This window comes from Drosophila ananassae, chromosome 2L, assembly GCF_017639315.1.
Source record: "Drosophila ananassae strain 14024-0371.13 chromosome 2L, ASM1763931v2, whole genome shotgun sequence".
In the NCBI taxonomy this organism is placed as follows: Eukaryota; Metazoa; Arthropoda; class Insecta; order Diptera; family Drosophilidae; genus Drosophila; species Drosophila ananassae.
In genome coordinates, this window is record NC_057927.1 from 18,630,926 (window position 1) to 18,656,690 (window position 25,765).

General features: G+C 41.2%; 2 protein-coding genes across 12 annotated transcripts; one reads left to right on the top strand and one right to left on the bottom strand.

Annotated features, from left to right (window-relative positions):
- Positions 1–344: 344 nt before the first annotated feature.
- LOC6499144 (protein jagunal) lies at positions 345–2,438 on the bottom strand. The gene is made up of 3 exons (XM_001955177.4): positions 2,225–2,438; positions 1,557–1,929; positions 345–1,489 (listed from the first exon to the last, which is right to left on the bottom strand). The coding sequence occupies exons 1-3, from the start codon at positions 2,311–2,313 to the stop codon at positions 1,358–1,360; spliced, it is 594 nt and encodes a 197-aa protein (XP_001955213.1). The 5' UTR covers positions 2,314–2,438; the 3' UTR covers positions 345–1,357.
- On the top strand, positions 350–24,948 carry LOC6501418 (exocyst complex component 4). Of its 11 annotated transcripts, none has more exons than XM_014911543.3 (19): positions 350–802; positions 3,864–4,061; positions 17,314–17,364; positions 17,447–17,510; positions 17,583–17,911; positions 18,253–18,324; positions 18,515–18,523; positions 18,971–19,083; positions 19,166–19,328; positions 19,412–19,622; positions 21,051–21,139; positions 21,380–21,720; positions 21,778–22,546; positions 22,613–22,737; positions 22,797–23,090; positions 23,148–23,549; positions 23,605–24,208; positions 24,267–24,473; positions 24,540–24,948. In XM_014911543.3, the coding sequence occupies exons 2-19, from the start codon at positions 3,969–3,971 to the stop codon at positions 24,714–24,716; spliced, it is 4,113 nt and encodes a 1,370-aa protein (XP_014767029.1). In that variant the 5' UTR covers positions 350–802; positions 3,864–3,968; the 3' UTR covers positions 24,717–24,948. The 11 variants fall into 11 exon arrangements, with proteins under 11 accessions (XP_014767029.1, XP_014767032.1, XP_014767033.1 ...); XM_014911547.3 differs by lacking the exon at positions 350–802 and adding an exon at positions 3,170–3,384; XM_044714146.1 differs by lacking the exons at positions 350–802; positions 18,515–18,523 and adding exons at positions 3,170–3,384; positions 18,699–18,704.
- The last annotated feature ends 817 nt before the right edge of the window (positions 24,949–25,765 follow it).

A 25,765-nucleotide genomic window follows, 5' to 3' on the forward strand; every position in this document is an offset into this window, starting at 1 on the left:
TAAATGGCCGGATTGTTGTGGCCAGCACGTCCTGCCAGCCGAATTGCAACGAAGTGATGGTTGGGCGCAGGGATGGTCGGCTTTCGGTGGTGTTTTTAATGAGGAAACCTTGGGTCTTCTACGCCTGCATTTTTCATACTATTCTATAAATAATTTGGAAACTCTTGAAATCTTAATTTTGAAACAATTATACCCCATGCAATAAAATATTATTATATTATTTTATAAAAATTATGAAAATATTTATCGACTTGAGAATAAAATATTTAAAAATAGCTGATCAGCCCGGGAGACATTCTTGGTGGACGTAATTGTTTTCCATACCGCCACAAATAAAAGACATATTTTAACCCACTCAGAAGAACAAATATATATGCATTTTTATTGATCGATTTATAAAAAACTACTTAAAAATTCGAATAATAAATTACGATTTAAAAAACATTATTACATTAAAATTCAATTCACAGTTTAGTTTTTCGACTTGCTTGTCATTACACAATATTATTGACGATCAGAAAATTGATGAACTTTGCTCCAACACTCAAATTGCATTTGATTTATCGTTATGTGTGATAGAAAGTTGTAAATAGTTTAGGGGCAGTTTCTCTAAAATTCGACACAAGACGGCACACAGAATGATTCTGTGCGTGAAAAAATTTCAGTAACAATCAAAATATAATTAAAATAGAAGATGGTAAAATAAACCATTATGAAAAATAATTTTAAAAAAACGTAAAATAGAAGACCAGCTATGAACTAAGCGAGGAAGTATTCATCCGCAGACAACATAGATTGATAGGTGTGTATATATTCACGTGTAAATATATATAAAACGTTTCTAACAAACACGAGGCACGTCGAAATGTAAGTAAGCAAAAATGAAGTGATTTTCTAGGTTGGTTTTTGTTTTTCTTCCGACTCGGGGAAATTTGGTGGCTTCAGTTGCTTTCTTGTCTTAAGTTGACCTCACAAGGCTGCGTGTGTATGAATGTGTATATATATGTCTATGGGTGTATATGGATAAGTCTAGTTAATTATTTTGAACGGTTTAACTTTCAACTAACAATAACTTTAACGTTGACGCTTCGTTTTGTCTCCACAATATGCTTCCTCCTCTTGTATGACTAAAAAGTGCGATACCTTAACAGCTGCATAACTTTAATTTAAAATTTTATCATAGTTTCATTACGCATTTTGTGCACTAGTGCATCGAGTTAGTTTCGTGTTTCGTTTTCCAAATTATTTACAACTAGCCCTACAGCTTCTCTCTGCTAACTGCTCCTTGCTCCTTGACATCTATTAGTTTGGCGAGTATTAGGATTTCACTCGGCGACTTGAGGTCCGCCGAAGGTTCCTACTGGAACTTGCGTGTGGCGGTGCGGGCCTTCCAAGCCTTGACTAGATTGTAGGCGAAGTACAGCGTGAATCCATGCACCTGGAAGCCTATAAAGCAGAATGCATACCAGAACACTCCGTACGGATATCCCTGTAACGATCATTGATTTAGTAAATTTACTGGCGTTTCGTTGAACTTTAATCCCAAATCCACTTACACGCCACACGAAAATATCAGTCTCATCCAAATCCACGGACTTGTCCAACGTGGCAAACTCCCAAACGTCAGAGAAGTAATAAGCAAAGCAGTAGAAAAGCGGCAGGATCGCAAACACCAGGATGGCAATCATGTACTTTTGCATCTCGCGCACTTTGTTTCCACGCGCCGCTGACAGACCCAAAAACGAGGTGAGCAACGAACCGGCCCAGACGTACTCCCACCACAACGGCGGCGGTATCTCCAGTTCCTCGATCTCCAGCACAAATATATCCAGCCGGTCCAGTATGTCCGACGTGAGCTTGGCCAGCATCACGAAAAAGAGCAGGGCGTGAAAGAAAATGCAGTACTTCAAGCGAGACTTGTTCAATAGACTGAAAGGAAAGGATTACAGATTTAGTATTGATTTAGAGGTGGTTTCCGCCGCAACCAAATCAAAACCCATTACTGCAGACAGCGGACAGAAGCTGCCTTGCTGGCAGTTTGCCCATCTGCGAGGTGGGTGGCCACCCTGCGGATGTGGGTGCTCCAGGTCGCCTTTGCCCAGGCTCTTACTGAGGGGCAGTGCTGGCTATTGCCAAGTAATTAGATAATTTGTCCCACGTTAGTGCCCCATGTGGGAGGGAGCCGTGGCAAGGGTATTTGTCCTAGTGGTCGAGTGTTATTAACCTAATTTGATATGTGCCAGCTACGCGCTGCCTGAACTCGAAATCGTTTCCATCGGTGCCGGAGACCATAGGACCACCGCGCGTTGCCATTTCGTTGAGCTATTCGTTATTCGTTGTCACAGGTCGTTGCTTATTTTTAATAAATAGTTGCTGGATATATATGTAAATAGTGTTGCCAGATAACGGTTTGGAAATCCCCCCAAAACAGTGTTGATATATCCCCACTGCGACAGTGTGGCCGTAAATGCAGTAAAAATACCGTTGCTACATTATTGCGAAGGGGGACTGTAAAAAAGCGCGCTAAATTTAAATTTTCCCTGATAAATCTTCACATTTTCAGACTCCAAAAATATAATTTTTAATATTATTTATTGATTACTACTTGAATGAATATATCATTTCTATATAAACTACATAAATGTATTAATGAAAACCCAATATTCAAAGGTAAAAAAATTTTTCTAAAAATATTAGGTCTATTGTTTAATTTAAAGCATATTTACGACTCCCAAAATAATGATATTCTTTAAATAATATTACTAGGGGCTACCATCTTAAAGAAAATAAATCCTAATCGTTGATTCCATTATCTAATGGGCTAAAATATACTCTTTTTCTAGTGCGTCAATCTCAAATTAGCATAATTGAGTCCACCTTGTTCTTATAATAAAATTATGGAAATAACATGCAGCTTTGTTCTTCAATCTGTTCTAAAATAGGAATAGTGGGTGTGTTCCGGTGTTTTTTTTTAGTCTGGACTATTTCCACGGGTCAGTGTGCGCGATGCACCTGTTGCATTTAAATCCATAAATCAATCCGTTAAGAAAACGGAAAACAATGGAGAAAGAGAGGGCTAGCGAACGTTTAAAAATAAAATAATGAATTTTTGTATTTTCACTCACACACTCTCTTTATGCTCGCCAAGCTACAAAAGTCGAGCATACGGGTCGTATGTGTCATCAGTTCTACGGCGGTATTCCTCCGATTTGGACGCGTTATTGCATGAGATCGCCTCGGTTCCGAAGAATCTTTTCCTTCTCATTATTTTTAATGCCAGTTGTTGATAATTTTTTCGCGAATATTTATGCCGAGCTTGGCAGCTGAGTGTGTTTTCGTTGATAGTGCCTGAGTTGTGCTTCAATTTCGATACGGATAAATTTGGTAATTTCCTAAAAATAAGATGTTGTTTTTGTTGAAAAAATAAGTTGTGCATAGCATTTAATTGGATTGTTGCGCCAAGTCGTTGATTATTGCTTGTCTTTCATTGCGACCGCTAAAAATATTAATAAAAATACCCGAAACATTTTCGCCGACTTGGGGGCCAAGACCTCAAGCAACTGATTTGTCAGGGATTTATTTTGGCTCGTGTTGGAAGCTTCTTATTTTCAGAGCATTAAAGATAAATGTGTACATTTTCGAAATAACAATTAAATTTACAAATTGTAATGGTTATTATTGTATTAGAAAAATATATTATTTACTCAACGATAAAGTTCAAGTTTTGGACCTCGGAATATTAGCATACGCTTCGACTTAGTATACCTTGTGATATTTATTTTAGCCTTAAGAACTTGGAAACTCCTATCGATCGAGTTCCTTAGATAAGACAAAAATTAATATCGACTTCTCTTTTCTTTCAGCTGCGAACTCGCGTGATATCCACCGCTGCGGACTCGCTCTGTGTGTCGTCGGTGACCATATAGTCCCCCATAATCCTCATATAATCCTGAATCAGTTCCCGAATCATGTCCGCAATGGCTGCCGATAAACGCGCCTCATTCGCGCGCCGTGCCGAAAGTTTGGTGGAGCGGGTGAGAATTATGAATACCATTTATGAGGTACCGGCATCAAGTGACCACGGATCGTGAGATATTCGATTTTGTTTGTTGTTTGTTGGCTCTTTTATTTGAATTTATTTGCCAACCGCTCGTAAATTATGGCTCGAGGCGGCTAATGTATTTCGCACATTCCCATCCAAAACAAAAGAAAACAGCAACCCCCCACTGACACAAACACACACACTTTCAGAACACACTGGGTGCATCCCCCAACCTTTGTTGTATCGATATATACACACACATACCTATATTTGATTAGACTTATATAAACATGGGTGGGTGGTAGTGGGGTCTCGACACTTGATTCTCGATTCTCGGGTGCTGCTGTTTGGCTTGGCTCGACTGCTTTAATTAATCTAAAACACTCGTACATTATACACACGACGTCTTAATAAGAGGGGCCAAATTGTGTTCGGATCAAGGTCGCCGGAGGGTTCCCTCCTATCGCAAGACTGATTGCCTCTTATGGGCATAGGGTCCATATGAGGCTATGGGATGTGTGAAACTATGCTGTTTTCTGTACATAAAAGTCTTGGGATTTTCTCGTTTGACCCAAAAGGTTAAATCTATAGTTCAACTTACTCAACCTGCTAGTGCTCAACAAATAGCTTGTTTATATTTTTTCAAAACTGATAATGCACTTGATTCCCCCTGATTAGTTAAATAGATTATTTGGAATATGATGTAAAAATATTTTTACATTTTTGTGGTTGGCAATAAATTTGAAATGGTTGGCAATTTATGGTTTTCAAAGATATAAAAGATGCTAGCTAGTTAAGGCTCATTAAATGGTATTTTGAAATGCCAGATTTTGGGTTGTTATTACGCAAAAATTTTCATACTAATTCTGTGCCCCCGCAGAGCATAAAAAAGTCATTGTTCGGCGTGTCTTCCGTTGACAGGCTAAAAATAAATGTCCCATTGCAAATGGCCCTCCCAAACTGCATGGTCATTGTGGATGTGACAGTGTGTTTATGGTGTGTGCAGTGCTCTGGGTGTGTGTGGGTGCGCCATTGCAATACAATGGAAATGGAATTCCAGAAGAATAAAACCAAGCAAATTTGTCAGTGGTCGGTATAGTGGAAGTAATTGAAAGACGGCAAAGAGTTACACATCGGAGTGTGGAAAGGCATTTATTTAGTGTCCGCCCAGTAAAGCTGAAATGTTTTTAATTGAGAGGGTTCATTGTACAGCTGGGCAACGTTCGACCCATTTCAAATTAATTTTTGTGCACACGCTTTCGTTTATTTCGTCTTTAAAAAAAATATATATATTTGTTTTCTTTTTAAATAGCCATGGAAACGAACCCACTCTCCGTCAACCTTCTTTCCTTAATTCCCCTCCAGACTGGTGTTGCTAAATATAATGCTCTGTTAATAATATTCCCCCTCTTTGACATTGTCTTAAAATGCCAGGGGGAGGAGGACAAACCCAAAAGACCCGACGGGGTGTTCTTAAGTAGTGCAAAGTGAGGGAATTAAAAATGTTAATTGAATTTCAGTATTAGGATGGTATACAGAGGGTGCTGATACTGGATCCCTCCCTACTAGAGCTACATAATTCGCTTAAGAGGTGCCAGTGGGGGAGTTGCAAATGGGAAGCAGGTGTCGGGTTGGGGAATTGCTTCCCAACGGCTTTGGTTACACTTTACATTGCAATTTGGCCGAGCGGCGATGGTAATGATGATGATGCTTATCAATCAGCGTAGGGCTTTGGTGGACAACAGATTAATTTGCATTCCATTTGGATTACGTTTTCTGCAGAACATGATCGATGTCTTTATCAGGCTTTCGCGTTCGTTTATTTGCAGTTGTTTGCCCTCTTATCGCTTTGCTGGCGAACATGCTAAAAATAGCACTAAAATAAATATATATAGGTATTTGTTCGCACAAACATATATGGTAGAGGGTGCCGGAGGTGTAGGGCCAGACGTAATCGCAAATATTGTGACGCGAACGCAACGAGCAAAATAAATGAACGATAAAAAGCTAATAAAGAGCAGCATAAATAAATGCGTAAATATCGAGCTCCTATACACACAAAAATATATCTTGAGAGTGAAAATTTTGGCGGATAAAACTCGTCTCGTAGATTGCCTTCCTCTTGGAGGGAGGGGGTAGAACATTAAAGCGACGAGGCAGGACTCAGGATACAGCCAAACGCATTTTCTCAAGTGTCGGCGATGTCCTCCCTCGGCCTTGCCAGCACGTGTGTTTGTGTTGCCATTTGGGCTTAAGTGTTCCTGCCGCCAGCCAGCAGCTCCTGCTACAGGATCCTGCTGGTAGGTGTCCTTGTTCTTCTGGGGGAATCTCCTTGAATCTGCCCTGAGCAAGTGTAAATGTTTGCATACAATTCCCTCTGCTTTAAGTTCTTGCACTTGAATCCCAGCTGGGGTCAAAGTTGATGTTGGCATTTTAAAGTTATGCATTTGGTTTTGAAAGGCAAGGGAACTAAAAGGATTTAAGATATTATTAATGGTTTTTTATACACATTTGTTTTTATGTGGTGATACTTTTGTGAAGTCCTTGCCAAAAACAAAAACGATCTGATTGGATTTGTTATCTTAATATAATTCTTTAAAAATTCCACGCTGCCTTGTTTCGACAAACCTTGAAGTTGAGTTTTTCCTTTTCCACTTAACTTTACGAATTGACATAAATAGGATTTTTGGCGCTTTTCCTTGATCATCCTCCACCTGAACTTGTGTTTTCCTTCCACTCGCACCATGGCAATCGGCTTACAGACTTTCAATTCTATCCACCCCAGTACCCAAACCTATTTGCCACTTGCCAACTTTTGCCATTGTTTCTCCGATGCGTTTTCCACGCCTTCAACGCCCCCCTGCCATCAGGTAACCGCTTAAGTAACGCGTATCTTCTACATTCCCTGGGCTCCTCCTTCCACATAAATCGCAATGTGGGCTCTCAGCGCCTTCCCGGATAATTGCTGCTGACAATGGTGCTGTTGCCTCGTTGTTGTTTATGTGCATGCAGCGTTGTTTCGCCTTCGCATTTTCCTTTGTCTGTCTGCGGGCTTTATGCTCTTTTTTATCATCCACCCCTTTTTGTTTAATTAAAGCGCATGTCGAAATTAAAAGACAAACAAGACAATATGAGTTTTTATCGGTTTGCAGGCTCCACGGAAATGCATGGGAATCGATAAACTTTGAATTATTTACCATATACTGTTTAATTTAAAATTAATCATTAATTAAATTGCGTTGCATGGTGAACGATAAACACAAACAAACTTATTAGTTTTTATAGCGTTTAAAACAATGTGTTTAATTTAAAAGCTTAATTGGCGAAGTGTTTCAAAATGTTCTACAAATTCCATTATTTATATTTAAACCATAACTTTTATTTTTTTTTAGTTAACCATAATTACATTCGGAATTTTTAATTTAACTTTACTCCCCTTGCACATCATACTTTTTTCAATCTAACTTTAAATTACTTTCAATTTATTCAACCTTTTTCTGCTGCATCAGAGCATCATTGGCAGTTCTCAGTGGCGTGTCCTTGTCAGCACATTTCTCATATAAATCCCCTTCATTATCTCTGGCGGCATCATCGCCATTTTCATGAATATTCATTTTTTACTGTCATTTTTCATATCCATATCAAAAATTGTTTTGCTAACGTGCCACGCCTATGCCCCGAAACTACCGCCCCCATCCGGAGGCTAACCGCAGCCGGCTTGACCTAGGACACGCATATTTTTAATGCGCATATCGCGCAAGGGGGCTATGGGGTTTTTGGTAATAGAGGTGAGGCAGGGGGCGGGGAAACTGCGCATTTCCCGCGCGCGCTGACAAATTAGCACATCAAAACAAAAAGGCCAAAAAGGCTCAGTGAAGAGACTGTGCCGCAACAACGCCAAAGCCTGCGAAAGCAGACTCGCCAACAATGGAGAGTCAGCTTAACAATGCCCCCGAAACAAAGTAAGACAAAAAGGATTTTTATACATAAACCCCATGCGAAACATTCACACAAATATAAGCCATTGGGGCCAGGCCAGTCAGCCACGCACGCACACACTGACACAATCACTCACTCACTTACTTACCGAATAAAACACGTATACGCCCTGTGTGGGCGCCAAAAAGCAGCGCGCTTAAAAGTAGGCAACGGAATTTGCGCTGCAGCATCCGAGCGACGTGTTTGTGTGGGTGAGAGTGTTATTGTGGGTGCTTCTGTGTGGGCGAATGTGGGCATCGTCCAGGGCTGCCAGATGGGTAATAGGTAAAGAGTTTAAAAATAATAAAATATAGTTTATATATTTTATTAATAATTTATTCGAATCAATTACAATTTTATAAAAAAAAAATGAAAATATATTATTCGTTTATATTCTTCTACAATTTTTACGACGCAGTTAGTGATCAAAAATCTGGCCACTCCAAACTAAAACACCTTCCCTACTAACTGCCCTACGGCAACATTTCAACACTCGTCCCATCCTTTCCACCTTCTTTTCCAGCATCCCAGCCAGAGAGAGGGATGGGGTGATGGCCGAATGAGGCCCAGAAACCGATTTCGCTTGGCCATTTCACTTTCCATCGTTTTGTTTTGCTCCCCGCTTCGCAGGGCCTCGTTCTCCGCCTCGCACGTTCGGCTTTTCTGTTCTGTTTCTGATTCGGCGTCGGGAGCTTTCGGCTTTTCACGCCGGCGTTCACGACGTGTCTGCCTCCGTTCTGGCCAGCTTGTGATAAGCCCGTCTCACAGTCGTCGCCAGGCGTTCGAACATTGCGTTGCCAGAACAAGCATCTCAAAAAATACGCGATTCCGCAGGACCCGTTTCAATTACCCGACTTCAGTTTCTAGTGCTGCTGTGCGCCTAATAGATATCCGTGCGCGAGACGTTTGTGTGTCTCACAGTGTTGTTGAAGCCAAGACGCAATAAGTAAGGAGACAGTAAGGACAGTAACCGACCGAGGCAACCGCAGTATCATGTCAAAACCAAGCACACCAAAACATGGCGGTAGCAGTGGCTCTGCGGCCGCCGCTGCTGTTCCTGAGAAGATAAGCGTAAGTTCTTGACAGCTAGGCGCCAAGATTGTTGCAAACAGCAAAACCGGACAGGTTTTTGACAAGCGCATCTTGGCTAATTTCGAATGCATGGTGTTATTTGACGCCTCACATTTTAATGCGCTTTTCTCGGATTCCCTCTGTGCGTATACGTAATATTCTATGCAGTGTGTGGAACGAGTTTCCTGAAACGTCAGAAAATGTCTCAAAGTCTTTACAAAGTGTATTAAAAATTAAATCTTAGATTTTTAATGTTTGTGTGCTGTCATTTATACAAGAAAGGCTAGAAATGTTTTAGATTTTTAGCTCTATGAATTTTTAGAAAAGTATGTGTTCAATTAATATTTGCTGGGTTTAAAATAAATTTTATGGTAAAATACAATTCTTGAGAAGTAGAAATGTGAGTTATTGTCGTTTTGTCCTTTAGTATTTTAAAGTTACACGCACCATCCATAGACTTATTAAAGCTAATTACCTAATATTATGTTTTTTGTATTCGCCCTTCTATCATGTATAACATTATTCTTTCTAAAAAGTTTAACAAATAACTTTCAAAGGGCGCGGAAAAGTAATCTACATGCTAAGCCCCAGTATGATCGGATGCGGAATTATATGCTTTCTGCTTTTTTGACCTCGAACTCCCCTTTGTGCTCCGGGCTTACCTATGTGGCTGGGTCTTATTTGGCTTTTATTTTCTTTGGCTATGATGCTCAGTGAACTGGGCTCAAAGGGCATAGCACACTTTTTGGCTTGCGACTCATAAAAATTGCATAATTGTCGTCCTGCATGTGGCGGGTTTCTGAATGTGGGTGTATTGTGTATGGTTGTATTGGTAACTGTAGCTGTGTGAGTGGCTGAAACATTACGTTGAATGTTTCTTTTTACGTGCCATTTGTGGTCGCATCTGGCACACAATAATTACGAGGACTAAGCCCAGCCGAATGTAGGTGCTTAAATTGGAAAAATTATGTTCCTCCTTTGCTCTGAATGTGGTTCTTTTGTGTTGTTTATTAAAGTTAGTAATTAGATTCTGGCAATGCTTGTTTATTTCTAGAATTATAAGCAGTAGAAAAGTCTAGAAAATCCCCAATCTCTAATAAATTGCATTTCGAAGACCTTTCTTGACTGTGTTTAAGGATTTCTTAAAAAATTTATTTTTATGCTTGAAGCGACTTTCGTGCTCATGATTTTGCCATTTTCTCTCCGACCACAAAGTGTGCTTCGTTGTCCTGGTCCTGATTTCCGCCCCGACCACATATTGCAGACTCCTGCTCGTCCTGGATTGCAATTTCAATTCAAATGTGCTGACTGAAGAGATCTGTCTGTGGAATAAACCACAGCGAAATCTATTTTTTCATGATTCGTTTTGTTTCTCAGCTCTGCTTGGGTCTCGACCAACTCGCTTATCCCTTTAGGCTGTGCCTGGATGCGATGGGATTTAATTAGGAGAAAGCATAATAGAGCGACGGGCTGTCCATATGGGTCCTTTGCATTATATATGATTTGGTGCACTCCCATGTTCGCAGACCGAAACTTATTTTCCAACGATTTCCCCATTTTTTCGCTCTCGCTTTCAGTTGAATAATAAAATGGCAGCCCGCGGGGTTTCCATTTTCAGCCTTGGCGGAAATATCCTGTAATTTGTGCCGTACCAGCTTCTAGAAAAAAAGGAGTCCTTTTCAGCTGGCAAAGTTTATGTCCCGCACATTGGATAAGTCTCATCGTCTCATCCTCCCAGAGAGGAAAGTTTATTTAGCCTGGTCGTTTGTTTTTGCCGTCGTAGCGTCTGGCATTTCCCATTTTCTTTGTTTGGTGTCCCCTGGCCACTATCGGAAAACTTGTTGACTTGGCCCCCGGCCATCGAAGGGATCAGGAAACATGCGTTCCTATTAATATAATTGTATTTCGAATAGGTTTTGTTTTTTTTTCTTTCCCCGCTCGTTTTAATGAAATTCCTGGAGTCTGTGGGAGGATACTGACGTGGAAAACGAGTTCTTAATGCCACTATTGCAATGCGGTTACCAGGTCGTCAGGCCTGTAATAACTTTCCCATTGGCAAAGTGTCAAAGTTTTCAAGGCAACATTGCGCATACGCCGTGTTTGCCCGCAGGAGGAAGCGACCGGTCTTGCGGTTACGGCCTGGAAACTTAAACAACATTTAATTGGTGGCTTTTAGCACCGGTCTACATTCTTTCATATTTGTTTGTGTGTCTATTAAAAAATGGGTCTTGCCTCAGAAAAGTCTGCGGCAATTTTGTTTGCCCAACTTTTCGCATCACTTGGGGGCTTGCGCTTTTGTAGTCCTGCAGCCTGCAGAAACTTTTCCATAAATTTCAAACTGTACGGTATTTAGCTCAGAGATTTCCTCGAAATGGGGCTTCGCCTCCTCTTTAGCGAGTGTTGAGGCATTAAATCACATCGTGTCCGTAGCATGTCTCTGAAGTGAAAATTTGAAATCATTTTGCTAAAATGTGCGCTCATTAAAATTCACACTACAATGCTAGAATAATTGCAAAGTGATTATGGCTTTTGTTGCGATGAGTTCGTCTATATTATCCGCAGCATAAATGTGAAATTCAAAATCAAATATCAAATCAATTATGAGCACTCCACTCACTCACACAGTGCACCTGCAGAATGTCGTTCCCAGGCAATTACAATTTGCAACATTTTGAACCCGCATCATCCGGCCTGTGGCCATTTGCGAAATACTAATTAAGATTAATGCGAATGTCAATATAATGGGCCCGATATACTGTCGAGCCGGAATCACATAAATATTTCATGCCCCCCAGGCTCACAGCTGATAATTAAATTTACATTATTATATCGCATTCCGGTCAGGAATATGGATATGGCATCAAAGAAAAAAATGAAGCATCAATTCAATAAGCCAGGAGTTGAGTCAGGAGTAGAGAGAGTTGGGAATCCCCCGGGGTTTGGAAGGACGACACATGACAGCACTTAACCGAATACGAATAAAATCTACAACCCGGAGATTTGGGGGCTCCCCTAAGTGGTTCGGGTGCAAGTGCGGTTATGAACCGAAATCCATTTACACTTGAATACGTTTCTGGCCAAAATGAAGTGGTTGGCTGGCAAATAAAGTTTCGGGTCCAGCCATAAACAACCATGGCAGCCGAGGCCAGCCAGGATCTGTTTGTCAAGGCGGTCACGAGTCGGGGCCCTTTAAATTACGAATGCAATAAATGTAGCCAAGAGAGGAAAATCCCGGCGATTGAGTTAGGCGTGTCTGGCAAGGGAAATGCTGATTAGCGGAAAAAGAAAAACCGACGCAGCTCTGTAGCTCTGCAGCTTTATGTATATGTATCTGGAAGCACAGATATAACCGAGATTGAATGGCCAGCACTTTGTTAAATAAACTTTCTGTTCGAGTGGCGGAACACTTCCCTTACAGACTTGCCATCCTCAAGGGCCCTCGAATTGGCTAGCTTTTGTTTTCAGTTGCGTTGTGTTTTTCCCATCAAAGCTGATGACCAGGGATGCCTCTGGAGTAGGGAATCAAAGACAAATGCTGACCTATTTCCACCTGGTGGGACTAAACACTGTGGTCCAGTGGTTACAGGATAATTAAAACGTTTCTACAGAACGTAAATTGAGGTAAATGAGTTGAGGTGCAAAGTTTGTTTTGGCCATTTTTACTCTCTTTGAAGGCTTCGCAGAAATTCCTATTGAACTCTTAATTAAGGAGCTATGGCAACTAATTTAAATTTCTACTTTCATCCGTGTACAACATTTTTGTTTTCATCAAGGACACACTCTTTTATAAGAGGATTGAACATCCTTTGGTAACTACAAATTTAAATAACAATAGGAATGTAATTTTGAGTAACTGGATCTCGCGGAGCTTATAACATCGATTTTCCATTAGCCAGTCCATAAATAAACATTTAAAATCCAGCCAGCAATTTTTTGGCGCAAAAATGAGAAATCGCAGGCACGGGATATCAGCCATCAAGCTATCAACTGTGAAATCCATCAGGGTACGGCAGCAATCCGACAGCTCCTGGCAAACTCCTCGCACGCAAGGATGGATCTGTGGAAGTGAAGTGATGTGATGTGATGGCGGGAATATGTGATGGAATGGGAAGGGGTGTCGTGTGTAATGGGCACTTAGGTCGCTGCCACATGATTACGACATTAAAGGGGGAAATGTGGGGAAAATCGGATTGCAAAGGCAAAGGAGTAAAGGAGCGGGGTGAACGCAAAAGAGCGAAAGTTGCGACGTCGGCGAAATCAGGGAAAATATGACACGATGATAAAGGGGGAGAGGACGAAGGTGTCAGGCTCTGTGAGGCAGGACTATAGAGCTAAGGCAACACGGAACAGAAGTCGAGGCATTAGAAAAGAGGTCAATGAGTTGACACGTACACAGCAACAGCAGCAGCTAAAGCAGCATCAGTGGCACCACCAACGGTTGCAAGCTCCGGCTACAGCTTGAGGGCAACGCCTTATGCTACCAGCCACGCCCCCAATGCCACTACCACCACCCTGTGGCCTCTTTTGTGTTTTCCCCCCAAAAACAGAGCAAGTGATACAGTTTTATGCATGTTTTCCAGGCATTCTGGCATCGTATCCGCCAACAAAGAACTACATTTTGTTTGCAACACAAAAAAAAAACGAAAAGCAAACATGAAGTCTATATGAATAGTCATGTACTGGATAGAATGTAGGATGAGAATCGTATGATATCCAAATTCAGGAGCATATATCTACTCTTGATATGCATCGGATCTAGGATAAATGCTCAAAATGAAAACAAAACTTTGGGGACATGACAATGCAATTTGTGTAACGAAATATTTTATTACTTATGTCCTTGAATAAGTTTCTAATGGACAAAATGTTTAGATTTTTTTTTTTTTTTGCTGCAAGAACCTAGCTTGCTATGCGGAGGATAGCTGCTTTTTAGAATCCCTGTTTCAATTATTATAAAAAAAGGTTGAAAACTACCTACCAAATTGATTAATAAGCCGATGACAGCTGTCAATTGAGGAAATACAATTTTTACATTTGCTGGCGTCACAGGAATTTTGCCGTATATCTCAATTGAGTCTCGAGATTCAAACACGTGTCTGCCAATAGAGGGTTCAAAGTGCAAACTCTGACCCTATGGCAAGTCAATTAAAGTGCGACAAGCGAACGAGCATTTGAGACAGGTTGAAAATCGTCCAAGGAGCTGGAAGGCAGGGTCTAGATTTTTTCAATATAAATCAAACGATTGAGCCAAATTACTTTTTAATTGACTGATGACTTTGGCGCTGGCAAGAGCTCCCCGGGATACTCGACCTGCCTCAGGGCTGAAAAGTTCCTCTGACGCAAAAAAGCAAGTAAACAATTTCATTTTACAATTGTGCTGGGTAGGAAAAACAAAAAATATACCTTAAAAAAACAGAGAAAAACTTCAGTTGACAGCCGGAAAAAGTTTCGTTGTCTCCGCAGGGTAATTTTACAGTTAAAAAAATATTTTTCACTAATTCAATTTTTTAAGAAAAAGTTTGTTGAGATAAACTTAATTTTGAGATTTTGGAATGTGGGTTTGAATTTCAAGTTATTATTTACAATATTATCTGAAAGATTGTTTTCTCGTTTACCCAATTTCGTTCTCTGTTGCTATTCAGTTTTTCGTCGAATATGACCACATCCTGTGGCTGTGGAGAAATTGTGGCTGAGGCCAGCCGCAAGACATCCATCATCGGTGATGTGAGCAAGGGCGACGTCACTCCGCCGGGGAAAGGTGAATGTGAATTGTGAGTGAATGAGCATCGGCAGGTCGTAAAGTGCAGTCAGCCAAGCAGCCAGGCTGGCAGTCTGTCACTGCTGACGTATGAACCGAACCTCCACTTTCGCAGCTTTTCCCAGCGAGTGTTTGTGGGTGTGCAATTTATTGGCAATTTCATTATTTATAAGCAATTTTCACGGCAACATTGGCATGAATGCGTTTATATTTGATCACTTTATTGGGCGGACAGGTGTGCGAAAGGTTGTAACTACAGGGTGGGTCTTTGCGACAGTTTTCTTTTCTTTCTTCTCTTCCCCAACAATTTCGCAACAATTTCCTGGCCCACATTTTCTTTCCGTTCTCTGAATCAATTGTCAACACTTATAATACTTGGTGTGGATCATGGCAGCTAAAGAGTATCCCACGCCCCAAGCTAACACTTGACTATTTAATACTTAATGGTTTACACAAAAAGAAATAATGTAAAGAACATTTATGACCCAGTTGTTTATATTAAATCTCTTTCATGAATAGACTAACTTTTAACCTTTTTAAAAATTATTTTTTTAGCTCTGTGCATTTTTTAAATTTTTATATTTAACAACATAGCTATTTTCCCCTTGTGTATTGTTTCCCACCCACCAATTTGCAATGTCCGGACCGATACGAACACATTCGGCCACAAAGAGGCTCACACTCAATTAATGCCAATTGATTTGCGACGGCAGGCGCGTCATTTGCTTGTTGTTTGCCAGGCTTGTGTTTCCAACTGGCACTTCTACATATGTATAGACTGGACTAGGTTGGTCCAGTTTCCCACGGACACAAATATCCCCTGTCAATTTCCATTGATGGCAATTGCATCTGGCTCATCCTGTGGACTGCGTAGACCCGTCCCCAGATGGCATCCGCCATGCAAATTGTCCTCGTTTCCCCAACAAGCAAAAAGCTGTTACATAAATAGCAAACTCTTATGATTTATTTATGCTCTTAATTTGAATGAAAAAGTTATTTTTTTATTGGCCCGGCACTGTGGGAGGAACACAGCAGGTAAATCCAACCGCCCTTCGCCTTTCCGTTCGTCCGACTGCTGCCAAGAAAAAGCAAACGGAAAGTTGCGGCGGACAAATGCATTTACATAATACCCATTCCGTTTATTTATCTATTTACTGGCTTACACAAAAATCCCTCCCTCCGATCGGAAGAGAGGGCCGTTCTACGGATAGACATTAAAGAGCTTAGGCAAATTCTTGGCCCGAAGATGTTGCTGTTGCTGGTCTTTTGACACTTGTATAGTTTCATTCAATTTCAATAAGTGTTCAATGGCTATATGTATGCCTGCGGATGTGGGTGAGTGTGTTGTGGGTGTGGTTGTGTGGGTAAGGGATGCCAGGATGGCTGACAAAGGACAACAGCCTGCTCTCAATTTGAGGAGCTTTGCAGGCTTATTTGCTTTACGCTTTAATAAATTTCCAATTGGGTTTAGGTTGAGGCAGGCGACGGCTCCTGAAACTGATAGCTCCTCAAAAACAGTGTTCCTGACGTGCCCGTCCAGTGTATTGCGAGGCATTTCAGTTTATTCAGAGCATGAACTTCCCAAATCAATAGCGTGGGCTTCGAAAGACAAACTGTCAAAGTCCCAACCAAAGCAACGAAAATACAAAGGATTTACTTACCGAAGAAAATTAATTAAGGCATGCACTACCCACATAGAAGTCTTAAGAGTATCATCTCAAATGTAATCAATATTAGGGTGTAAAGGTAGTCTGATTCTTGATCAAATAAAACTAATCTCAGAGTATCACTACCTCCTACAACTAATCCAAGCCAATGTAACTTTTTGCGTCACTTTCAGACATTTTCCCACAAAATTCAATTTAGGAATTTTCGTCAAACAGTCTCCAGTGTGTTTTCTGAGCCGAAAAATTCCCCAGAGCTCGAGCATTTAAGCTTAATTTTTGTTGTTGCGTTACACACACAAACATTCAACAGTTTGGTGTGTTTAAGAATGTTCACTTTTCCGGCATTTCGTACAATTTTCCATGCCAAATTCCACTTCATGAATATATGGATGTATGAGTGTATTAAATGCACTCACAAATATTTAACATGCCATGGCGAGAAACGAGAAATTCAAATTCAAAACTCAAAGCGTTGGGTAGCTTTGGCGCTGTAGCATCCATGGACCACAGACGACACATGAATGGGAGGACATCATCAAGGACCTGCCAAAAGCAAACGCTCACAGAGTCAAATACAGAGAAAAACATTTCACATTTTTTGGTCATTTCATGCCCGTCATTTTTCACGCTTGAGTTTGTGTTTATGGCAACGTGAAAATGATTTTGCCGTTTACTTTGCTTTTGAAAAAGTTAAAAAGTTTAGTTTTTCTTGTTTCCTCGAACAATTTTTGTTCGCCCCCAAAAGTCTAAGCATTCCAAGCACCCTTCAATTTATATTTTGATTAACGCCTTTGCAGAAATACAATATCAGCACGGAGAAATGCGGAGATCTTACTGTTGTGGTCCAGGTGAGTTGTAGTCTAAAGGGGCCATTTATATTTGCTTTGACCTTTTCAAGAGGGTATTATATTTGGTTTTATTTTAATTTAGGGCGACCTGTCGCAGCAGGAGAAACGCGCCGTTTTCATTACGGTTCACGACCTAGGCTGCAATCGTAAGTAGATGGGTTCCCTCCCCGGAGAACTAATTACCAGTCCGTCAGATAACTAATAGCGCCCGGTCGCAGATAATTCCTTCCAGGAGTTCGTGAGCAGCCCCTGCATGACGGAGATAAAGGAGCGCTCCTGCTTCATTCACGTGGATGTACCGGGACACGCTGACAATGCCGATGCCCTGGCCGATGGCTTCCCATTTCCCTCGCTCCAGTCCCTGGGCGAGGACTTGGTCACTGTGCTGGACTACCTTCACGTAAAGTACGTGATTGGCCTTGGCGAGGGCGCCGGTGCCAATGTCCTGGCCCGCTTCGGTCTGGCCCATCCCAGCCGGGTGCTCGGCCTGATCCTGATCAATGCCACTGGCAGTGCAGCCAGTGTGCTTCAGTCCTTCAAGAACAAGGTGGGTGTTGTGCCGTCGTCCTTTAAAAGTTTTCAGAAGAAAAAGAAAACATTTTTCTGGATTTTACAAAACTTTGTTACTCATACGCAGCGTGGTCTTGTTTGTGTTTTCTTTTAGTTATATAAAGTTTCTGCCTTTGGGCATAATTTTCGATTGAATTACATATATAAGAAAAGTTTAAAAATCATGTAGTATATTAACATTTTCCAGTCAGTTCATTTTAAATACTTATATCTTGAATTTAGTGTGTCAGTAGCTACTTTTTTGTGTTCATCCACCAATAGTTGGTATGTTTACTGAGCTGCGCTAATTAATTTGATTCCCCTCCTGTGCCTTTTCAGTTCATTAGCTGGAAGAGCGACGAGGTGGCCCAGTCTGCTGAGAGCTTTCTGATGTACCACAAATTTGGACATGTAAGTAGTGGCAATCAGATGGAGGCGGGTGGGCTATATCCAGAGTACATTTACCAATATGTATGTACTGTGAACTGCGTGTTGTCGTTGGTTTTATCTCAGTGTTGTACTCACTTTACCTTCTGTTCTATTTTATGTTTAAACTTAACCACCACTACTCGAAACGAACAATGTTCGTCTGGGCTTTCAGGTTATGGAGGTAAAAAGATCTAAAGTCACTTAAATAAGTCTCTTTCCCAGCAAACCTCTCTCAATCGGTGATATTTGATTCAAAAAGTCAATTAAAAATTTGATCATTCCCTCCATTATATTAAATAGACTTAGTCACCCCCTTTATTTACAGCATGTTTATTTTTCTCGTTACTTTCTTTTAGAATTGGGTATGTAGTTCCCCTCTACCATCCAGCAAGAAATTGGCCTGAATCAAGAATTGTCTATTCGAAGACTTCTTCACTTTTTTCCTTTTTTTTCATGTTATTTGTTGAATGCTTTATTTTTTTGCGTGCATGTTATTTTCGTAGTTAGTAGTAGAAGCTTACTGTCGTTGTATATCGCTTTGATTTATTGACCGTCAGTCTCATGCCAATGTTTTGCTTACTTACACTGCACACTCACACACAACCCGGTGAAATGCCGAAATTTACAGCAAATCGTGGGCGAGAATCCGGACAAGGACAAGATTGTGGCCGAATACCAGAAGCGTCTGCATCGCTCCCTAAACAGCAAGAACATCGGCTTGTATGTCAAAGCATTTATGAAGTAAGTTTTGGGCCAAGAAACTTTATGAACTTTGTGATCTGAGGAAGCCTTTCTGGGTGATCATTTATTGTGTAATTCTTAGTCGCAAGGACCTTACGCTCAAAGGTTGCAAAGTGGATGTCATTCTGATTACTGGAATGCTGAGTCCTTATGCATCAATGGTTGAGAAACTGCACCGAGATGTGGAGAAGGAGAGAGTCACCATATTGAAAATTGAGCGTGCTGGAGATGTCCTGGCTGATGCTGTAAGTTGGTTTAATATTTGTTGGTTTATATATTTAATTTCTTTATATTTTAAATTTAATTTTAAAACAAAACCATATTTCAGCCCGGAAAAGTGGCCCAGTCCATTTTGCTTTTCTGCAAGGGTCAGGGACTACTCACATCAGTAGTTATGCCAGGAGTGGATCGCGGACGGGCCTTCTCCACTGCTAGCTCTGGATCTTTGGAGGGTGCCAACGGTTCGCGGCGACTTTCGCGGGGCATTTCAATGGAAGACTACGACAAGCCCAACATCCGCCGGCTCAGCATCATGAACAGTGAGTTGCCCAAAAAGGAGTAATCACACCACAGCTACACCTACAGCTACAGCTACAGCTAAAATGCGGGCAAAACGTACAGCTCCCAGCGTTGGTAGATTAAGCATATTTGCATATTTAAATGACATACTTAAATTAGTGAAATACCTTTTAGTCTGAAATCGAACAATTATGTCAACCCAAAGCCAAACAATCATCCCAGATGTAATCGCATATAATCTTAGTCGAATGGTGATGGACGTCTTAAGCCAAATTTTAATTAGCAATCGCTTCGAATATTTAACAAGCAAAATCAGCAACAAAAACACATTGTTCATACTCAATGATGGCACACACTCAAGTGGATGTCGACTCGTTTTTAAACTGTGTATTTAGGTTTAGTCTTATGACCCCAAGGATCCCACCTGTGAAAATGAAACTAAAGCAAAGCATTCATATCTTAATCTTCCACTCAAGCGAACTTAGACACAACTGCTAAATATTAACTACGAACAAGCAATCATCTATGTAATACCTCCGATTAGAAAACTGTACCTAAACGCGTAGAAACTATGGCGACTCACTTTTAATTGTGACCCACTATCCCTAAAATTTTATATCATTTTTCTGAACAGTCTCAAATGTTGCTATTTTAAGAAAACAAAAATCATATATAAAAAGTTTGAATAGCATAATTTAAAAGCACCTCTATAATGGAAAGAGTAATTAAAATATTTATAATAAATGAAGGCACACGGATTGAATGTTTACGAGTTGTACGTAAGTGCAAACAATCAAAATCAAAAGCAATTGGAAACCCAAAAAAAATATTTTAATGCAATGTAGCTCTGCGCCGTTTTTTGAAGCAAGTATTACAATTGTTTTATCTCGCATTGGCTTTAGCTTAACATTTAGTAAAGACATTCAAGTCGACCAAGCACTCAGATAAATAGATGCAACCACACAGTTACAAAATAAAGTTGATAAAGAAGGAACGTTTATGGTTTTATTTTATTTTTAAGATGCTTAAAGCATAAAAACATCCCTATTAAAGATAAATAACAATAAAATTATGACCACTAAATAATGCTTATTTATAGGACTGTCAAACTATCGAAAGATGCTTTTCCCAAGTTTTAAGGCCTCTCGACTACCGAAATCTTCCGGCATGTTGTTTATATATTCCATCCAAGGCACTGGAACCACAAATCAAATTGCCCGCAAACAGTTGAGCGTTGTTATCGATAAATCGATAATACGTAAATGAGCTGGTCACTCTTAGATCGATTACTGGCAATGGCTCTCGCCGCTAGCGTAATCGATAGTTTGACAGGCCCTAGTGCTTCTGGCTTTAATAACAAATTTGAGAACAATTGCGAAGCAAATAATGTTAATAATATTGAGCTAACCTGCGCTTCGCCTCCAAACCCGCTCCCGTTGACCGAACAGCCAAGAGGACCTTCAATTTCAATTGCGTTCATATGGATGCCCCGCCACCTACAAAGCCTCCGCGGGGAGTGAAATATGGCAAGGATGAGGTAAATTACTTCAAGCCGTCGCTGAAAATGATTTTTCAATATTCCAACAACTACAATATGCAATAAACTTTACCGGAAACCACATAAAAGAGGTCTTATTGATGGTCTAATGGTGTTTTTACGGGTCCAAGGCTGATGACGACACCATCTGTTGTTGTTGCTGCACGCCCTCTTTTTTTTTTTTTTGTTTTGAGATATGTAATGAATAATCTTTTCACTTATTTTTGTGTGGCTTTGTAGTCCGCAGGCTGTGGTTTTCTGGTCAATGTCATCAAATCCCTGGGATTCAGCGAGACTACAGAGGAACGCCAGAAGGAGAAGCTTAAAATCGAGCAGGAGTTTAAGCGCTCGGACCTGCGACTCAATGAGCTGGTTTCACGCCATGACCAGCAACTCACATTGGTGCTGCCCCTGTTCAGTCAGGTGTCCACAGAGGTAACCGCTAGCCGGGAAAGAATTCATGCCGTCAAGGAGAACTTGGGTGCCTGCAAGCGGCTGCTTCAGTGCCGGCGTGATGAGCTTAAGAAGATGTGGACAGACGCAGTGCAGCACAAGTATGTGCTGGAAATGCTGGAGCAAATGTAAGATAAAATTTTATTAATCAGTGCAATAACTTAAATTATAATTTGTTTAAACAGCCAAGAGCTCCGTAAAGTGCCTCAACGTGTGGTGAGCTATACAGCCAAGCGTCAGTATTTACATGCCAGCAAGGCGCTGACTGACGCCTTGACCACCTTAAACGGTCCTCTGCAAGCTGTCGAAGGCTTGTCAGACTTGCGAGCCGACTTGCAAACGCGTCGTCAACAGTTGTACCAAAGGCTGCACGAGGAGCTGGTTACCCAGGTGTATACGAACTCTGCCAGCGAGGCCTTATCTGCGTTCCAGCGCAGCAACTCCAGTCGTTTGAATTCCAGCTTTACGCGCGGCATTGGTGCTCGGCGATCCACAGATCGCATTGAGGCAAATGCCCGAGTGCGCAAGGCCCTCGCGGAAATGGCGCAATGTTTTGATCTGGACAAGGCTGAGGTCATTGAAGATGCAGATCTCATCTACCCAGAGCTAAGCATGAGCTACTTCGTGGCCATCATCGTGGAATCGTTTGGGATGCTGCACAAGGTGCCTGATTCCCTGGAGACGCTGCGCGTTCAAATCCAAACGGAACTGCTCAATGTGGTCAGACATACGACCCAACAACTATCGCAGTTGGGATTTGGAGAAGCTACCGCAGCATCCGGAGATCAAAATCCCCTTTTAATGTTGTTGGAGGTCATATTTAAGCAGTTCAAGGCCATTGCCAAAACTCATAGTCTGCTATTGAAAAACTACTTGTCAGTGGGACAGAAATATTCGGTCGTAGGACCCCAATCATATGACTTGACAGATTTTTGGGCCCAAGCTCAGTCTGTGGTGAGTGTCGAACACCTACATAAGATCTTCTATTCATAATAATTCAAACCATTATTATTTATTTAGTTGCAATTGCTGTTAACCGACTACTTGGATATTCAAAATGCTGCCGCGGATGAAAGTGCTCAGACGGGATTTTCAGAACCGTCTAGCAACATAAATTCCTATTTCCTAAGGCGCAAGGTGCCAAGGTAAGCTAAAATAAGTCTCTTTGATTCAATAAATACATTAAATATGTTATCCTTGCCAGCACCAAGCGCTCCATGTTCAAGTTTGACAAATCCTCACATGTGGGCAGCACTAGCCAAAACGACTCCTTTAAGGAGCATCGTCGTAACGCCTCGGATGCCTCTGTAGACGATAATCTGGGTGCCCAACTTGGAGGCAGCGGTAAAGGTTCTACCAGTGGCTTATTTCCTCATGAAAAGAAAAAGCGTGAGAAACTGTTGATATGTACTCCTGATCAGAATATCATTACCAAAGTGTATCTGCCTCTGATGGAATATATTAAGGAAATAGAGGCATTTATGAAGTGCAAGCCAGGGTTTGTTGTATTTATTTTAGAAAATTAAATATTTTTAAAAACTTTCTTTGTTAACAGACAACCCTGCAGTCTACACGACTTTGTTGACAATTATATTAAGGACACATTCCTATCAAAGGGCCACAACCGCAACTTGCAGTTAACCATAGAGTCGCTCTCTAAAAATCAGGACGCGTGGCGCACCATAGTCAGTCCGGAGGAGATGAAGTCCCTCAATTTGAGCAGGCCTTTGCTGCAGTCTACTGTGATGGTCGAGCGGAGATTAATGGAGACCAAGAACCTAATTCAGGATCTTCCCTGTTATTCTGAGGACCTCCTTAAGATGGTGTGTGCTCTGCTTAAGGCCTATCGCGAAATCTGTCAAGCTGCCTATCGAGGAATTGTGCAGCCCGACTCTGAGGACAAAAGAATATACAGCGTAGCCTGGCTAAAGGATGAAGATATCAGTAGATTTTTAAAGTAAGTGTGGCGAAAATTATGGCTAATCTAACAATAACATAAATGAATATTTCAGGTCGCTGCCGAACTGGACGGATCTAAAAACCTCAAGCCAGAAGGCGCGACACAACCGAAAACTGCACCGAGGAAGTTTTGAGCCGTCTGAAGAGGAGAGTCCCTTACAGGTGCAGCAGCGCAATGTCCGTGAAGCTGAGATGCTGACGAGTAATCTAGGCGAAGGTGGAATAAGACCCCAGGAGATACTGGACGAGATCAGCGTGCTAAAAGAGCTTGCCATCCTACAAGAGAGCATGGAGTGGTTCTCATGTCGCGTTTCCGAGTTTGCAAATGACCTACGCCGTCCGATGGTAAACGGACTGAATGCCGTCTCGGCCGAGTGTTCCGCCGACATCGCTGTTAAGGATGGCACGATAAAGGTGATGACCAACCTGGCCCTAGAGTTCGACGAGCTGGCCAACACCTGTTTGTTGGTGCTGCATCTGGAGGTGCGTGTCCAGTGCTTCCATTACCTGCGGTACAAATCGAGTGTGCGGACTAACAGCTATGTTGGATCGAAAGATGATATCTTAGAGCCCGACCGGCAAGTACAGGTCCTAACCAAGAGACTTTCTGAGATGGACGAAGCTTTTAGCGCCACTCTACATCCGCGAAAAACCAGAGTATGTATAAGAAAAAATTTATGGGGGCGTCTAGTCTCAATTATGTTTTGTATTTCAGTACATTTTTGAGGGCCTGGCGCATTTGGCTTCACGTATACTTATCCAAGCGTCTAATTATCTGGAGCATATCGATCAAATCACAGTGCAGCGCATGTGCAGGAATTCAATTGCCTTGCAACAAACATTGAGCAACATAACCGCATCCAGAGAAGTGGCCTTAGATCAGGCCAAGCAATTTTATGAGCTCCTATGCATGGAACCGGATGTAAGTTCAAATAATTCATATAACTAAACCAATATTAAAAGTTATGAATTATATTTTTTGTCTCAGGAGATACTCAACGCATTATTGGAACGAGGAACACAGTTCTCTGAAATGCAACTACTAAACGCTCTGCAATTGTCTTGCAAATCCCTCGGGATAACCGACGCCAACCTTTTGGCCTCCTATCAGCAAAAGCTTTCTGATATCCTAGGTACCAAGCCATCCAAAGGTGTTGTTGTATAAATATCTCTAAAGTCAACGGAGAAACAAATTTTAATATCCCTGTTTGTGTACATCGGCATTAGGTGTAAGTGCAAAAGGAGTGTTAGTATTAAGCGAAAAGTTATAACTCATGTTCTGAACATATTGGGCAAGCCCTTGGTGTTGCGATGTAGTCGTTTATACAAATACATATTCTAAAGTTCATTAACAGTACTTTAATGGCCCAAAACAATAAAAGAGAATTTAACAACGATTTGTTTTCTAATATTATGCATCACAGCGGTCACATAATTTTGCCACAGTGCGAATTTTTAATTTTTCCGGTGGAATACCTTTGAGAATTGGGGAAAATAAATCGGAGAAGATTAGGGCCCCCTTCGGTGGCCATTTCTTTGCCAATAGTCATCCGATTCTTGAGCGAAATATCGTTTCTCCATCATTCTGCATCTAAATCCAGAAAAAAAATATTTTTCCCATTTTTTATAAAATTTCCTGGGGGATCCCCCTCAAAAGCGGGGAAGGACAATATGACCCCCTGCGAAGGCCATATCTTTGCCAATAGTCCTCCGATTATTGAGCGGAATATCTTAAACGATTCGTAGATCGATTCTCCATCATTCTGCATTTAAATCCAGAAACAAAATATTTTTTCCATTTTTGATAAAATTTCCTGGGGTATCCCCTTCCAAAATGGGGAAACTGCTTGAAAGGACAACATGGCCCCCTGCGAAGGCCATATCTTTGCCAATAGTCCTCCGATTCTTGAGCGGAATATCTTAAACGATTCGTAGATCGATTCTCCATCATTCTGCATCTAAGGCCAGGAACAAAATATTTTTTCGATTTTTTATAAAATTTCCTGGGGGATCCCCTTCCAAAATGGGGAAACTGCTTGAAATTACAACATGGCCCCCTGCGAAGGCCATATCTTTGCCAATAGTCATCCGATTCTCGAGCGGGATATCTTAAACGATTCGTAGATCGATTCTCCTTCATTCTGCATCAAAACCCAGAAAAAAAATATTTTTTAGATTTTTTGTAAACTTTTCTGGGGGGATCCCTTCCCAAAT

What these genes read in the sequence shown, in the direction of transcription:
- LOC6499144 (XM_001955177.4), bottom strand. Translation starts at nt 2,313, where the DNA reads ATGGCAACGCGCGGTGGTCCTATGGTCTCCGGCACCGATGGAAACGAT. An exon ending in GCTGGCACATATCAAATTAG is followed by an intron (nt 1,930 to 2,224) that starts GTTAATAACACT and finishes CTTTCCTTTCAG; the next exon opens with TCTATTGAACAAGTCTCGCT. An exon ending in CTGATATTTTCGTGTGGCGT is followed by an intron (nt 1,490 to 1,556) that starts GTAAGTGGATTT and finishes TGATCGTTACAG; the next exon opens with GGATATCCGTACGGAGTGTT.
- LOC6501418 (XM_014911543.3), top strand. Translation starts at nt 3,969, where the DNA reads ATGTCCGCAATGGCTGCCGATAAACGCGCCTCATTCGCGCGCCGTGCC. An exon ending in TGAAATATGGCAAGGATGAG is followed by an intron (nt 21,140 to 21,379) that starts GTAAATTACTTC and finishes GTGGCTTTGTAG; the next exon opens with TCCGCAGGCTGTGGTTTTCT. An exon ending in CTGGAAATGCTGGAGCAAAT is followed by an intron (nt 21,721 to 21,777) that starts GTAAGATAAAAT and finishes TTGTTTAAACAG; the next exon opens with CCAAGAGCTCCGTAAAGTGC.